This window comes from Rhinatrema bivittatum, chromosome 12, assembly GCF_901001135.1.
Source record: "Rhinatrema bivittatum chromosome 12, aRhiBiv1.1, whole genome shotgun sequence".
Lineage (NCBI taxonomy): Eukaryota > Metazoa > Chordata > Amphibia > Gymnophiona > Rhinatrematidae > Rhinatrema > Rhinatrema bivittatum.
This window is the reverse complement of record NC_042626.1, coordinates 19,833,002-19,849,852: the sequence shown is the minus strand read 5'-3', so window position 1 is coordinate 19,849,852 and position 16,851 is coordinate 19,833,002. Positions and strand designations below refer to the sequence as shown.

At 47.4% G+C, this 16,851-nt stretch overlaps 1 protein-coding gene across 3 annotated transcripts in view; it reads right to left on the bottom strand.

Annotated features, from left to right (window-relative positions):
* Window positions 1-2,892: 2,892 nt before the first annotated feature.
* The window catches only part of ABCG4 (ATP binding cassette subfamily G member 4), a 53,423-nt gene continuing 39,464 nt past the window's right edge, over window positions 2,893-16,851 (bottom strand). For all 3 annotated transcript variants that reach the window (XM_029572379.1, XM_029572381.1, XM_029572380.1), the window contains exons 10-15: window positions 16,259-16,357; window positions 14,856-15,024; window positions 14,447-14,547; window positions 5,370-5,528; window positions 4,649-4,767; window positions 2,893-4,368 (exon numbers count right to left, since the gene is read on the bottom strand). In XM_029572379.1, coding sequence (XP_029428239.1) covers window positions 4,143-4,368; window positions 4,649-4,767; window positions 5,370-5,528; window positions 14,447-14,547; window positions 14,856-15,024; window positions 16,259-16,357 — 873 coding nt within the window. In that variant the 3' untranslated portion in view covers window positions 2,893-4,142. The remainder of the gene's footprint in view (window positions 4,369-4,648; window positions 4,768-5,369; window positions 5,529-14,446; window positions 14,548-14,855; window positions 15,025-16,258; window positions 16,358-16,851) is intronic.

Genomic DNA, 16,851 nt, shown 5'->3' with positions numbered 1-16,851 from the left:
GTCTGTATTCTGCATATGTGACTGAGGTGAGCTGTTTTGCTGGCATGTAGTTTCTGTGTAGGGATCTCTAGCAGCCTGGCTTATTCTATTTTCCCAATAGGAAGTGTATTGGTGTTCAAGGGCCTGGTGTAATATTTGCAGTGGTGCCTTTTCATAGATAAGTTTGCTACTGTTTGAGGGCTGGCAGTTAGGATTGTTTTGGTATGGGAGGTTTTCTACATTGTAATGGTAATTATGTTTATTCATGGCTTTCTGAGGTGCCATTATAAATTCCATAGGAGTTTCAAGTGTCTTTTTTGCAGAATTTTCTGGTTGGCACCACAGCAGTGCATGTAGATATAATATATATGTTGTAAGTGATCTTTTGTCTCAGAAGACTCTACTTTTGAATGTTCTTTTTCATGTAAAATGTGTTACACGTGCATAATTACATTTTGAGGGCTATAGAGGGTGTGGGAGTGTGGGGGATGGTGTGTTTGCAAGGCTGTAAGGCTTCGCTAGGGTATGTAATACCCTTCCCTTGACCAGGGGTTCTGTGGAGGAGTGGATGGATGTCAATTTTTAAAAATATAGATTTCTGGAGGGAGCTGGGCTTTATTGGACCGGCCTGGGACAGAGACTGAATGAATCGTGGGGAAGGGGGAAGCACAGTAATTGTTCGCACAGGGCTACAACAAAGCTAGGACCAGCCCTGCCTTTCCCCTGCACTCATGGTAGGCGTTCTGGGAAGAAGGAGATGGAGTTGAGGCAGGGAAAGCCTTTTTACATCCATACTTTTGATTTTCAGAGCAGACTTCTGTGCACACATTTGTGGGTACTTTGTAACCACAGACTTTAAGCTGCGGAAAGCCACACTCTATCTACCTCTGTGCAGTAGAGAGTCACAGGGGGCTGGAATACATGATCTTGCCCCTCCCATCCCACCAGTCCTGACCAGGGGTGCTCTGGAGAGACCTCTGTGCTTTACGTTCAGAAACAGGAGCCTCCCCTCCCCCTATGCCCATGCATTCCTGAAACAGTTATCTGCAGCCCCCTCAAAACTCCCCAGAAAGAAAACAAGCAAACACACACAGAATTCCCCCAAAACAGGATCAGGTCGTCCTGGCCTGTTCTGAGCAGCCAATACACATCCTAAGAAGTTTCTGCAGTGTCAGCACCCAGTGGTGTTCACTTCCAGTGCTTGAGGGCTGCAAACAGCTCAGGTTTTCAGGATATCCCTAAAGAATATGGCATGAGAGAGATTTGATGCACACTGCGTCAAATGTATGCAAAGCTGCCTCACGCATGTCTGTTAGGGATTTCCTGAAAGCCCTCGAGGACTGGAAACGAATGCCGTTGCCACATGAAGTTTTAGTGTCCGTCCATCTCAACTCGATCCTTGGGCTACCCACGCTTACCCCCAGCCAGCTGGGTTTTCAGGTCATCACTAATGAAATGCATGAAATACATTGGAGGCAGTGCTTGTAAATCTCTCATGCATAGTCATTAGGGATATCCTGACAACCCAACTGGCAGAAGGAGAGGTTTGGGGGAGGGGGGGGGGACAGAGGACCAGTTCGAGCACCACTGTCATGGAAAAAAAACTGTTATGTTGTAGAGACTGTAAGATTGGGCATCCAAATGGCAGATGAAATTTAATGTGGACAAGTGCAAGGTGATGCACATAGGGGAAAATAACCCTTGCTGTAGTTACACGATGTTAGGTTCCATATTAGGAGCTACCACCCAGGAAAGAGATGTAGGCGTCATAGTGGATAATATATTGAAATCGTCAGCTCAGTGTGCTGCAGCAATCAAAAAAGCAAACAGAATGTTGGGAATTATTAGGAAGGGAATGGTGAATAAAACGGAAAATGTCATAATGCCTCTGTATCACTTCATGGTGAGACCGTACCTTGATTACTGTGTACAAATCTGGTCGCCGCATCTCAAAAAAGATATAGTTGCGATGGAGAAGGTACAGAGAATGGCAACCAAAATGATAAAGGGGATGGAACAGCTCCCCTATGAGGAAAGGCTGAAGAGGTTAGGGCTGTTCAGCTTGGAGAAGAGACAGCAGAGATAGGATATACTAGATGTCTTTAAAATAATGAGAGGTCTTGAACGAGTAGATGTGAATCTGTTATTTACACTTTCGGATAATAGAAGGACTAGGGGGCACTCTATGAAGTTAGCAAGTAGCAAATTTAAGACTAATCGGAGAAAATTCTTTTTCACTTAACACACAATTAAGTTCTGGAGTTTGGTTAGTGAAGTTAGTGTAGCTGGGTTTAAAAAAGGTTTGGATAAGTTCTTGGAGGAGAAGTCCTTTAAATGCTGTTAATCAAGTTGACTTAGGGAATGGCCTCTACTATTACTGGCATCAGTAGCATGGGATCTTCTTGGTGTTTGGGTACTTGCCAGGTTCTTGTGACCTGGTTTGGCCTCTGTTGGAAACAGGATGCTGGACTTGACCGACCCTTGGTCTGACCCAGCATGGCAATTTCTTATGCTCACTTATTGGCTCAACATACAGATTATTATCTACAGAGGGTGTAGCACATGAGTTTTTGAGAGCACACAGGTCCCTTCTTCAGATGTGCTCTAGAAATCTCATGTACAGCAGCATCAGTGAATAAGTCTTACTTTGGGTCAATAACTTTTTTTTTTATCACCCTGCAGAGAAACCAACTAGAACCCAACAGCTGGCAGATTGCTGGCAACTGCTGGCTCTTGGCCATAGTAAGGAGATTCTGCAAAGTAATGAAAAGGATAGGAGTGCATGGGAAAGGAATGCCAGCATCACCATGGCATTCCCCAGGTCGCTCCACCACTACAGCAAGTGCTACCTACACAAATACCCAAATGCTTGCATGTTTTAAGATTTTTTTTCTTTAAAATATTTTGTCGATGGCTGGAAAAAATAAAATTTTATTTGATGAATGTGCAATTCATTTTGGACTCAACATTCTCATAAAAATGTGGGAGGGCAGGTGCAATTTTGGGAGAAGAAACAGGGAAAGAGGAGTAGAAACAGTGGGAGATGGGCCCAGAGGGAGACAGCAGGGGTAGGGAGAGAAAGATAGAGAGGGGGGAAGATGATGCAGGGAAGAGCCAGAGGAAGGACTCCAGAGCATGGAAGGTGAGAGTATATACACTGATCTTCTGAAATTAAATTGCCCTGGATGCTTTGCATACCTCAATCAAAGAAACAAGCTTCACCCACTTAATTCTGGCCTGGTGGACTTGGAAAACAATTCACATCCTCTTCACAACTACCCTCCTATCTCCCCCTTCCCCTTCCCTCCCACCCCACCTTTCCAGTGCAACCTTAGCCAGAGTGCAGATCAGACTGCACAGATACCCTGCAGATTGGAAAGCACTCCCAATCTGTAAACCTCCATACCCGTAACATTTCTACAACACTGCTACAGTTCTTCTAACAGTCTAGATCACCGTTCCAGACCCGTAAATTCCCCACACACGCATCTTCACTCTCGGCAAAGCGCCTTTGCCAAACTGGGTCATTTGACAGAAGACGGCGGTGTGTGGCTATCTTAACACTAAAAGACATCTAATGCCTGGTAAAAAAAAAAGCTGCTTATTTGTTTTTCATAAGTCTACGCATGCTAAAAACCGATCGAGCAGGCGAATCAGGACGTGCAGGGCGCCCAGCCCAGGACTCTGCCGAGTAATTGTTCCATCTGCAGCCCCTGATTAAAGCTGGCAGCATCTGGAATAGTAAAAAGGGGCAGAACCAAGGCAGGGGGTGGGAAGCTTCTGTGCAGCGTAGCAGGCATGGGGGGTCTCCTTCCATTCCCTAATGAGCCCCCACCCCACAGGTCCAGACTGAAGGTTATTTGAAGCAAGGGCTGCCCTACAGTTGTCCCCTCCCCCCCCCCCAACATCCAATCTATAGGAAACCTAACTATTTATACAGTAACAGTGTTGGGAGAATATGCGACAGTAAAAACTGCAGGGTGCCATATACAGTGATTTAAAGATTCTTTTAAAACGGTCCGAGACAGGGAGAGACTCGGAGCGAGCACAGAACATCCGCACTCTCCCTCTTTGCTCCTTGATGCGCGGGAAGGCAGAGCCACGAGGACTGTCTGTGGTGCTCTCAAACCCTGCTTCCTGCACGGGTCTATAGGGGGAAGTCTTTATCTCTCCGATTTCACCTTGTACCGGAGAACCAGGTATACCAGGAACCGCAGGGCAAAAAAAAAAATCCCCAGCACTATAAAGTCCAAGTAGAGTTTGGCGTCCTCCACATCCAGCTCGTGAAGGATGCGTTCTGGCTTCTGGAAGGGGCAGTTCGTCTCTTTGCATTCCAAGTCCTCCCGATCCATGCCATAGATGGTGAGGATCACGCCCTCAAAGCCATACCTGCAATGCCCAAATACACAATGTCACTGGGAGCAAAGTCACTGCGATCCCTCTTCTCCCCTCCCCCCCCCCCCCCCAGCCTTCCCTAGCACTGCAATCCCTGCACCCTACTAACGCACCCCCAGTTCACTCCTCCTATTGTGGCAAAAAGGGAATAGGCTGAAAGTCAACTCCCTTCACTTGGGAAAGAAAACCGATGTGTCTCCGGAAGAGAGGGGTGAGATTACGCTCCTGGCATGCCCTGCTCCAGACCTTTAACCCTTGCCCATGCAAAACTGACCTGACATATGAGACATAAGAGCTCCACTGGAGATATGTAGGGATGGTTTTGAAGCTGACAAAGAATCCAGAGAAGAGGAGAACGGGGATGGCAGTGACCGGCCCCACAAATGTGGCCACCTAGAAAATAGAAAACCTGCTGAGTTGATAAAACAAGAACAGCTGTGCAGTGCCTCACTCTTGCATGGCTCCATCCTGCTTTCTTCTATGTTCCCCTCCGTGATTCTGGTCTTGAGGGCATAGCAAAGGATAGGGCTAGTGGGACAGCTGCCCTGGGCTCAGCCTGGAAGGGGGTGCAGAGCTCCCTCAATGTGCAAAAAGCATTTGGGGGCCAGTAAGCTCGCATTCCCTGACTGCTGCAGCCACTGCCAGGCCCGGACCAACCCCACCAATTACTGCAAGATGAGGAGGAGTGGGGGGAAGGGGTGGACAGAGCCCCAAATGCAACGATACTGAATTGTGCCATTGCCTGGCCTACATTTCTCTCTACTCTCCTGCATTCTTCTGCATTGCTGTGCATTCTCCTGTCTTGTATTATTGTGCGCTTCCCTGCATTGCTGTATGCACATTGATTCATTGTCCCGTCCATGAATTGATCTGTGCTCTCCTTAATGCTCTGTGCTGGGTCATGGTTCCCATATCGCGAGTAAGAACTAGAGGACTGGCATCCCTACGATCACAGAATGGCTGTTCCTTCAGGACATCTCAGAGATTCCACTCACCTGTACGGACGTTGAAGCTGCTCCAATCAGCAGACCCAGGGACTGAGCCACTAGTGCCGTGCAGATGGAGAGGGCAGAGAACAGCACGAAGCGTGTGGCCTCTGGGGGTTGTTTAGTCATCCAGTAAACAATGCTGCAGTATGCAATGGGACAGATGATCTGTGGAGGAATGAAGCACACGGTAAGGCCATGCTGAGATGGGTAATTACATGCAGTAACAGGTCTCAACATAACACAAAGTGGCAGGCATCATGTGATGATATTACTGCATTATCTCTCAGATAATAGGACTAGGGGGCATTCCATGAAGTTAGAAAGTAGCACATTTAAAACAAATTGAAGAAAATTATTTTTCACTCAGCACATAGTTAATCACTGGAATTCATTGCCAGAGGATGTGGTTACAGCAGTTAGTGTAACTGGATTTAAAAGAGGTTTGGATAAGTTCCTAGAGGATAAATCCATAAACTGCTATGACGGTAATTAATAAGCAATAGTAGCTTGTGATCTATCTAATGTTTGGGTACTTGCCAGGTACTTGTGACCACTTGGCCACTGTTGGAAACAGTATACTGGGCTTGATCTGACCCAGTATGACATATCTTATATTTATGTTCTTGGATGTAAGGAAATGTATCAGCTTCTATCAATCTGAGAACATATACTGCTGTATATTGATATTAATTTTATATTTTTATTATTAATTTTGTATTTGCATTGATATATATTATTAATTTGTATTTTATACTGATGTATTGTTACTAATTTTAGACAGTTGTAACATGCATTGAGTAAAAACGTTATTTATTTATTATATGCTTTTCCAACTAAAGAACTCAAACAGTTACAGCAAGCTTGAAATTACATCAACATGAATGCACTAAGATAATGTGCAAAATTAGATAACATAGCAAGGTAGTAATTATTTAAGAGTAGGTTTTTCGGATCTGGCTGGTAGGCAAGATGGCCACGTGAACGTAGATGCCGAAAGCTACTCCTCGTCCCTCAATTGCTTTGGGTTTTTTTCTAACATAAAATGGAAAGGAAAGGTCAGGGTTTATCCCCCTAAAACTTTTTACCTTCGAGAGGCAGCAATTGATCACCTCATTCGCATCTCCGTCCTCTGATCCTGCTGGCAGCTTGGTCTCCACTGAGAGTGCCAGTGGAGGAGCACTGGTCTCTCCGGGGGGGGGGGAGAGGGGAAGAGGTTTCTGTCATCCCCCGGCCTCAAGACTCTCTGCCGGCAACTGGATGCGATGTTCCCTCGTCGATCGCCGCAGCACAGAGTGATGACTTGCATGCCCATTGCCGCATGGGAGGGGGGTCATCGTGCAGTTGGCATCCTCTACATCTTTATCGGAGGGATTGCTTTCATCTTCCCTGAAGTCTGCCTTCCCGCCTGTTCCTGTTGAGGTTTCTATCGCTGGGCTGGTTTCTTCTTCTTCTGTACCAGGTTCGGGAAATTCATCTGCACTTGGGACGACCTTGAAGCCTCCCCCGAAACCAGCAGAGGTAACGCTAGATTCCTTGTGGGACTTAATTTCTCGTTTTGGCCAAGACCTGACCACTGTCTCTCATAAATTGGATACCTTTTCATATAAATTGGACCTTAAGATTTCAGAACATGACAATAAAATTGCTTCTTTACAACAGGATATTAATAATTTGGCTGCTGCTCAGGAGTGTGGTAATTTTTCCAGAAGGCTTGAATTTCTGGAAAACTCATCTAGATATTTAAGTCAACGCATCCTGAATTTTCATAAGAACATGGGCAAACTTTCTATTATGTCCTTAAGGGGATACTTTTTGGATGTTTTACCATCTATCAACAAAGCTATTTTCCTTCCCGTTTCTCCACGTTCTAATTTGCCATCTTTAAATGTATCTTGACTTTTAGTAACATCTGGATATGAAACAACTGAGCATGCTGCATTGCTCGTTTCCTTTGTAATGGTCAGTGATATAAGTAAGGTCACGTCTTCCTGTTTTTGTAATTTAGATTCTGAATGTCGTGGTCAGAAAGTCTGCATTTTTCCAGATTTACTCAGGAGTGGAGGAGAGGGTTTCTTATGCTTAGACAAGAGGTGCTAGCATTGGGAGCTTCCTTTAATGCTACGATACCCCTGTAAACGTCATATTAAATACTTATCGGATAATTATATCTTCTTCTCTCCTGAGGAACTTAGATCTTTTATTGATGCAAAGAGGAATTTATCATCATCTCCAGGCCCCTCTGAACAGTAATAGACTTCATTTAAATTTACAGGGTGATTATTATTGCTATGGCTCGTTCATAAATAATTTCTTTTTTTTCCTCCTCTTTTTTTTTTTTGCCTCCCTCTCTATTTCCTTTGTTAGAGTTGTTAAATATCATTATTTATGTTGCCTTCTGTTATTTCGTGCATATTTGTGTTTGATTTATTTCCACTTCATGAATATGTGCTTTGCATTAATAAAATGTTGCTAAATAAATAGTTAAAAAAAACCAAAAGCAGGCTTTTCCGTGAGTTTGAATTAAGTTGACAGTTTCTGCTGTAAGTAAGAGCGGTTTGGGGGTCGAGGAGTTCAGCTCGAGAAGCAGGCCTTAAATCCGCTTCTTAGCCAAATGCTGCTTTTAGTAGTTTTCTGAATACTGGCGGATCTGGAGCTAATCTCTAATGAAATGTGACAGGGAGTTCCATAAGGTTGGAACCAAGTTGGAGAAGATTCTCGAGTGTTTGAGAGATCCCAATGATGTAAACATAGTAAGTTTCTATAGCTATTTTGGTTCCTCTCCACTTTCTCCTCTTTACTTCGTTTCAGTATTCTACTCTTAGTCCCTCTCGTTCCCAGCCCTTCTTTTCCCCCCTTTTCTTGCCTGCTCCCCTCACCCCACCCCCCGTTAAATGCAATTTTCCTTTCTTTGAGTTAATTGTAAACCGGCGTGATGTGTTCTACAAATGTCGGTATATTAAAAGTTCATAAATAAATAAATAAAATCCCGTTCCTTTGCTTACCTGTCCTCACACATGGGTGACATCATCAGATGAGAGCATGCCCTACACCACACTTCCATGCGGGATTCCCTCTTCAGTCTTGTAACATAGAATTACGAAAAAATAAAATAAAAAATAGGAGAAATCCAACTCTGCAGGGTGGTGGGTGGGTTTTGGGAGGACTAACATCCTGCTGTCCTTGGAGAACATCTGTTACAGGTAAGCAACTCTGCTTTCTCCAAGGACACGCAGGATGGTAGTCCTCACATATGGGTGAATCCCTAGCTACAGACTGCTTCCCAACACAAAACGGGACCAACAGACACCTAACCAAGTGCCAATGGGCACAACACTACCGGTGCTATTGGTAATAGAGGGGGAGACAGCCTGAACCCAAACAACAGGCTCTACGTTGGGAGAATTGGGTTCTACACCTTGAACAGGTTCCTGAGGACAGACTGGCTGAACCTACTGTGGCGTCAGCCATCCCTATCCAGACAGTAATGGGATGTGAATGGGTGGAGAGAACTCCATGTCGCAGCTTTCAGATCTCCACGGGAACTGTTCACAAGTGGGCCAGCAATGTTGCCATGGCTCTGACAGAATGAGCCTTGACATGACTCCCAAGATGCAGTCCCGCCTGGGCATAACAGAAGAAGATGCAATCAGCTAACCAATTGGATAGTGTGTTTGGCAACAGCAACACCCAACTTATTCCTATCAAAAGAAATAAAAAGTTGGGTGGACAATCTATGGGCTTCTGTTCACTCCAGATAGAAAGCTAAGGCTTGCTTGCAGTCCAAACTGTGCATTGCTCATTTGCCTTGGTGTGAATGAGGCCTGGGAAAGAAAATTGGCAGGACGATGGACTGGTTCAGATGGAAATCCATCACCACCTTAGGCAGGGTGTGCACGCAAGACCACTCTGTCATGAAAGAACGTAGTATAAGGTGGATAAGTCATTAAGGCCTGGAGCTTGCTGACCCTGCATGCTGAAGTGACCGCCACAAAAAATATGACCTCCTAAGTCAGGTACTTCAGGTCACAGGAGCATAGCGGCTCAAAAGGAGCTTTCATCAGCTGAACTAACACCATGCTGAGGGCCCAAGACACTGCGGGAGGCCTTAGGGGAGGCTTCAATTGAAGCAGGCTCCACATAAAGCATATAACTATAAGCTGTACAGAGACTGGAATGCCATCTACACCTTGGTGGTATGCGCCAATTGCACTAAAATGAACTTTGATGGAGTTGGCTTTTAAGCCAGCCTCTGATAGGAGTAGGAAGTAAGAACATAAGAAATTGTCATGCTGGGTCAGACCAAGGGTCCATCAAGCCCAGCATCCTGTTTCCAACAGAGGCCAAACCAGGCCACAAGAACCTGGCAATTACCCAAACACTAAGAAGATCCCATGCTACTGATGCAATTAATAGCAGTGGCTATTCCCTAAGTAAACTTGATTAATAGCCGTTAATAGTAGTTAGTAGTCAAGCAGTTTTTGTATGGGGAAGGAGAATGGAGCTAGGGCCTACTGCTCACACCACATGGAAAACCTCCTCCATTTCAATCCATAGGACTTTCTAGTGGAAGGCTTTCTGGAAACCACAAGGACCCGAGACACATCCTCAGAAAGCTCAAAAGGCTGCAGGATTAATCTCTCAACATCCAGGCTGTGAGGGCTGTGAGGGCCTGGAGGTTGGGATGCCGCATCCTGCCCTGATCTTGCGTGATGAGATCTGGGGAAATCCGGATGGACAACTCCCACAGGAGTGGAAATCAGAGGATCATAGTCCCTCTGGTCCTCGCCAAGCTTCAGGAGAGTCTTCGTCACTAAGGGAATCGGAGGATATGCATTCAGAAGTCCCCTGCCCCAATGATGGGAAAGGGCGTTCGATGCTGGTTTGCTATCTGACCAGGACAGGGAGCAGAACCGAGGCACTTTCCGGTTGCAGGAGGGTGTGAACAGATCTATGTCTGGGCTCCCCCAGAGGTGGAAAATCCAATCCGTTACTCCCTAGTCCAGGGACCACTTATGGGGTCTGAAGGCTCGGCTCAGCCTGTCTGCCATCACATTCTCTGTTCTGGCCAAGAACATGGCTAAAAGCAACATCCCATGGGCCAGGGCCAGGGCCAAGGACTAGCTCTGGACCCCCTCCTGACATAGTAGGTACGATCCCATGCCTCCCTGCTTGTTAACATACCACATGGCAATTTGGTTGTTGGGCTGGGTCAGGACAATTTTGTTGGACAGCCGATCTCTGAAAGCCCATAGTGCATACTTGATTGTGCAAAGCTCCAGGAAGTTGATTTGACAAGAACTTTCTTGAGCAGACCACAGGCCCTGGGTGCCAAGCCCATCTACATGAGCTCCCTACCCCAGGGTAGATGAATCCATAGTTAACACAATTTGAGTAGGGAGATTCTGAAAGTAAAGGAAGGACAAAGAGTCCCAGAGAGTCAAGGTAACACGGGTGCAATCCTGGAGGCTCTGAATGGCCTGGTGCCACTGTGACCTCAGGAACCATTGGGATCTGCGCATGTGAAATCATGCTAAGGGAGTGACATAGACTTTTGTGGCCATGTGATCCAACATCCTCAACATGTGTTAGGCTGACACCTGCTGGCTCTGTTGCACTTGTGTCGCAATGGTCGCCAGAGTGATGGCCCTCTGACATGGCAGAAAGGCTTTGGCTTTAGCCATGTCTAGCAGGGATCCAGTGAAGTACAATTGAGGTGACAGACTAAGATGGGACTTTGGTTAGTTGAGAATGAACCCTAGTGACTCCAACATCTGAATGGTCAATTGCATGGACCAAATGGCCCCTGCCTGAGATGTGCTCTTGACCAGCCAATCGTCCAGATATGGGAAAACATGCACTCCCAGTCTGCGGAGCCAGGCATTTTGTGAAGACTTGTGGGGCGGAAGCGAACCAAAAACAACACCTGGTACTGGAAGTGATGTTTTCCCACCACAAATCATAGATACTTCCTGCGACCAAGGAAGATCTCGATATGGGTGTATACGTCCTTCAGGTCGAGGGAGCATAGCCAGTGCCCTTTTTGCAAGAGGGGGATCAAGGTGCCCAGGGAAACCATCTTGAACTTTTCTTTTCTTAGAAACACTTGTTTAGGCCCTCAGGCCTAGGATGGGATGGAGTCCTCCAGTTCTCTTTGGAATCAGGCAATACCTGGAGCAGAATCTCCGCCCTCTTTGCCCTGGTGGAACAGGCTCGATCGCCTTGGCCATTAAGAGGGAGGAGAGCTCTATTTGTAGCACTTCCTGATGCGCATCGGCCCCCATGATGGGCATGGAGGGCAATTTGGTGGGACACCCAATAGATTTAATTGGTACCCCTGGAGGACAATGGATAAAACTCACTGGTCTGAGGTTACACTGAGCCACCGGTTCACAAAGAACCACAGCCTGCCCTGATCAGAGGGGCCATCATCTCTGGTATGGGCAATTGGCTTATACTCCCTTTGACCCAGTCAAAACCTTGTCCCCAGAATTGGTTGAGGAGCCGGATGGGGCTTGGGAGCTCTCTGCTGCCTGGAACGGCCACGGGCGCTCTGATGGTGTGTATGGGATTGAGGAGGCGGAGGATAGTACTTCCTCTGGCAAAAGAAAGTCTTCCTGGGCACCTGCCTCGTTGGCCTCCTGGATGAGGACAGGCCAGAGTGCTGGTGGAGAGCTGTTGGAGGGTATCAAGGTGGTCCTGGAGTTGGGTCACACCATCCTTTATCTCCGTAGAAATTCTCTCCAGTGCACGGCACGTCAGCGAGTCATTCCTGCACATTTGGCCTGAAATCCGAGGTCCACAGCCATGCCAGTCTGCAGGCACCGCTTCCCGCTGCAGAGACCCTCGATGCCATTTCAAAAACATTGTAGATCGCATGGACCTCGTGTTTTCCACACTTCAAACCCTTCTGCATCAGTGACATGAGGGTGTCTTGCTGCTGTTGAGGCAGCTGCTCGGCCATCTATTGCACCTGCTTCCAGATGTCCCGTGAGTATTGGACCATGTAGAGCTGGAAGGCAGTGATGTGGGCAATAAGCATGGTGCCTTGGAACACTTTCTTCCCAAGAGAGTCCAAAGCTCTGTGGTCCTTCCCCGGGGGTGCTGAGGAATGGGTCAGAGAGTGCTTGGCCCTTTTGAGGGTGGATTCAATCACCTCCGATAGGTGGGCCAGCTGACGCTTATTGAATCCAGGATGAGGTAAACCCTGTCCGCCTTCCTATTCACAGGAGGCACTGTGAGGGGGTTTCCCACATCCTCAGCAGCAGCTCCGAAAGGATCTTGTTTACCAGGACCACCATGATCTCCTTAGGAGGCTCCATGAACTGAAGAACCTTAAGCATTTTGTGCCTATCGTCTTCTTCAGTTAAAAGCTGGAACGGGATGGCCTCCGCCATCACCCTGATGAACAAAGGTCAAGTCCTCAGATGGGGACCCCCTTCACTCCCCTGGAGGAGCAGGGTCTGACAGGATTCCATCTGCTCATTTCCCCAGGGGTCTTAGGGACCCTCATCCTCATTGTATACCACAGGGAATGAGGACCTAGGTGCTCGGCCAACATCCGGAGGTGCAGGCACAGATGGAACTGGATGGGGGACTTCCGGCCTTGTTGTCTCTGCTGGCCTTAGCTGAGCTTCCTCGGAGGAGGAACCGGCGATGACCACCATATTGGTAGGGGAAGGCCTTGGTGCCCCACCAGGCACCAGTGCCTTCCCGGGTACAGACACCAGCTGGGTCGGTAAGGCACCGATGAGCACATCGAGCTTCTCCAGAAATGGTAAGAGCATGGGCAACAACTGCTCCAGTGCCATTGGTGCCACAGGACCGAAGCCCTGCAGCGCCCACTCCACTGTTAGCTGGACTCAACACTCCAGCTCCTCCTTAAATGCTGCTGATGCCAACATTAACTGGGAGGAAGGAGGAGTGGCCAGATCTTCCTCGGACCTATGAGGGGGGATCGGTGACTGGCACCAGGACCAGTGGAAATTGTTGCGGACCCCAGGCATTGATGGAGGTTTGGCACTCCTCACCACTGGTCACTTCAGGGGAATAGCGGCAAGAGCCGGTGCATCCCCGTGCACGGCACCGATGCTTCTTGGTCTTCCCACGATGCTTGGTCCGGTCTTTCCCTGATGCCAAGGTCGAGGACGATAAACCCGATGTCCTCAGCCCAGAGATTAACAATGGTCGGTCTCTGGTACCCTTATCCACCAGCGACCTTGATTGAACCGATGGTCCCACCAATGTCGATGGCATGGTGTCCAACGGTGCGGCTCAGAGGTCCTCCGATGCCGCCAATGTCTCTTGACTTCTTCGACCAGAAGAGGTTGTCCATCTTGCGAGTCAAACTCAACATCCCTTCGGGATCATCTGGGCGCACAAGTGGCAACCCCGGAAGTCATGCGATGCACTTAAGCAGAGGATACAAACTTCATGAGGATCAGTGATCAACATGGTCCTTGGTCACTGGTTGCATCGGCGGAAGCCAGACATGGCCTTGACAGGGCAAAACCCTTGGGAAAAGTTTGGAATGATGGTGGCTGGCATCAATGAAGAACGGGCACCAAGGCACCACCACCATGGGGGGAATAGGGGGAGGGAAGAGAGCCATCGCGGAAGGAAACTTACCCAAACACTGAAAACCCTACGAGAAGGTACCAAGAGGGACCCAGCGATGGACTTTTGAAGAAAGAAAGTGAAAAATAAAAAAAAAAAAAAGTTTTCCACGAGGCAAAAAGCCAAAAGTTTTAAAGCTCAATCCAATCGTGATGCTGACAGCTCCATGGAAAAAAAGAGCCTGAAGAGAGACTCCACTTGGATGTGTGGTATAGGGCATGCTCAGTGTGCCTAGTCAAAGTTTCTAGAAACTTTCTGCATCAGACTCCATCTTACGATGTCCCCCATGTGCGAGGCCTGCCATCCTGCTTGTCCTTGGAGAATTAAGTGGGTTTGGGGCAGGGAGCAGGACAGCATACAAGCGTTGAGATAGTAGCTGAAGTAGATTGCTTTTCACGGCCTGAAAGGCATGACCCAAACTGAAAACGAAATGAAACGAAACATTGGATCTGGTTGTTTTGCACACATACCTGGAAAGGTACATCAGCCATAGTCTTAGCCAAGTAGTAAGCCTTCAGGCTGTACCAGTAGTTAAGGTGCTCCCTCAGGAATACAGACATCTCCAAGGGAACTGTAAGCACAAAGGCAAAAGACCCATTACATGCCACTCTGGAAGTTGTCTGTCTCTGCACTATTCATATACTCATTCCTGCTCTTGGAGGGGGGAGGGGGGGGGACAACTTCCAAGACCCTGATCTGGGGCCTATCCCAGTGAGTGTGGTGAGTAAGACCCTTCATATATTATCTGCAAAGAGGCACCCGGCACCTGTGAGTGTGGTAAACAGGGACCCTGTTATCTACAGAGGGGCCTCGGATACCAGGGCATGCTGAACACTAGTGCTGGAAAATGGCTATAAGGAAAGAGGAGGAGGCTCTTACAGGTGAGGACTGTTGGCATGAGGGCCGCAAACATGAGGAACAGCATAGAGAAGAAGAGGAAACCAGTGTTGTTGAAGACTTTGCCTGCGTCATTCCCAATGTGCAGGTAGAGCAGACCAATGAGCACCCCAATGCAGATATGGGACATAAACCTCAGGTGAGTCAGTACCTGCAGAGAGAAAGGGCAGGTAAGTAGTAGATAGGCATACAGATGTAGAAGCATCAGCAGGTAATGGTGCACAACCTATCAATGCCAGAGGCAGATAGCAAGGGGCCAGGCAGTGGCAAACAGCATGGAAACAGTGACCTGTTTGAGTCAGAGGCTTGCAGAGTGCAGCTAATCAAAGTAAAACAGAGCATGGAGCAAATGAGCAGTTACAGCTCATCAGTTTAATTACGAGTAGAATCAGAACCCTACACGATCAATTGCACAGAACATGAAGCGGCCAAACAGGGGATGAGACAAAAGCAAAAATGTGTTCAGAGCCTTAGGAGGGCTGCATTACGCTACCAAGAAAAGGAGGCAAAGTTAACCAACATGAAACTGCAATAAGGATCCAATACGTTGTTAGGAAGAGAAACCAGACAGACTGGGCGGGCCAGAGGGTTTTTATCTGCTGACATCTACTACATAACATACATCTTCTAGTCAGATATTTACTGCTACTAGGACACCTGCTTTGTTTTTTGGTCCCATAGTTCTACCTATTTCCTTTTCTTCCAGCTCAACTGGAACCAGTACTGGAACTCTGGTGCCCCGAGCCTTCATTCACAACTACCCAGGGATTTTCCCACTGGTCAGTGCAGGAATAGTCTTAAGGAAAGGGCTCCTGGACACCTGTATCATGGGCTCTAAATCTGGCCACTAAGTGTCATCCTTCATGATGACCATGCCACTCTCTCCTGCCCCTTCTACAGCATCCCCAGCCCCAGCAGATGTGACTCATAGGGATGTGCATTTGTCACACATAATATCCATTTTTCACATGTGCTAGAAAGTCGGCGAGGGACGCACATACCTGCTGAAACGGATATGATGAATGCACATCCCTCGTGACTCAGAGACAGAGCCGGGGACATGAGGCATGGCAATGTGCAGCTGAGCTACCAGCTGGCCCTTACTGGGATACTTCTGTCCAGTCCTGATTTTCAGGCCCTAGCACTGAGCATTTGTATGTTCACTGTCCTGCATTTGTACTGAGAGTACAAGATGACCAATTGGAATGTGCTAAAGGATGAGAATTTACAAGAACTGGTTAAAGTGTACCTGACAAATTGTAGTTGGTTGAAAGACTGTTTCAGACTTCCAATGAACATCTCACAATGGAGAGGAATGTTCTAGACTGGTAACAAGCCTCTCATGATGAGGTCCTTCATGCTGGAGAGGAATGTTCCAGACTCACCGTATCTCTCAGGATGGAGAGGAATGTTCTCTTGAACAGGATAAAGAACTGGGTCAGTGTGCTTGTAGCAAATGAATGACTCTCGATAGAAGATAAATCCTGAAGAAAATTGAGAAACAGCAGTGAGAGCCAAATGCCATCTAACAACAGTAGTAAAAAAAAGAATTCCCACCTAACAAGGGGAAGAGAGAGATCAAGGACACCAAACAAATCAGAGAGATACCAATTCCTTTAGCAATGGAGGATCAATCCCAACCAGCATATGGGGTAGACAAACCAATAACAGGAGAGATCAGTCCCAAACATCCATCCATGGGAGATGGACCAAACCAAGCCCAACCCACCAAAGGGAAAGATCAAGCCAACTCAAAGAGACCATTCCCAGCCAAAAATGGATCGACTGAAAGAGAGCTCCCGGCCAATAATGGCGGTAGAGAGATACCAATCCCAGCCAAGAGGGAAGAAAAAGCAATCCTAGGCAACAATGAAAGGTATTTGTGAAACCAACCCCAATTTAGAATGCAAAGTAAGAGGCGGGGCTTCCATTATTGGCAGCCTCCATCCCTAATCCACCTGCCAATCTACCACCCCCA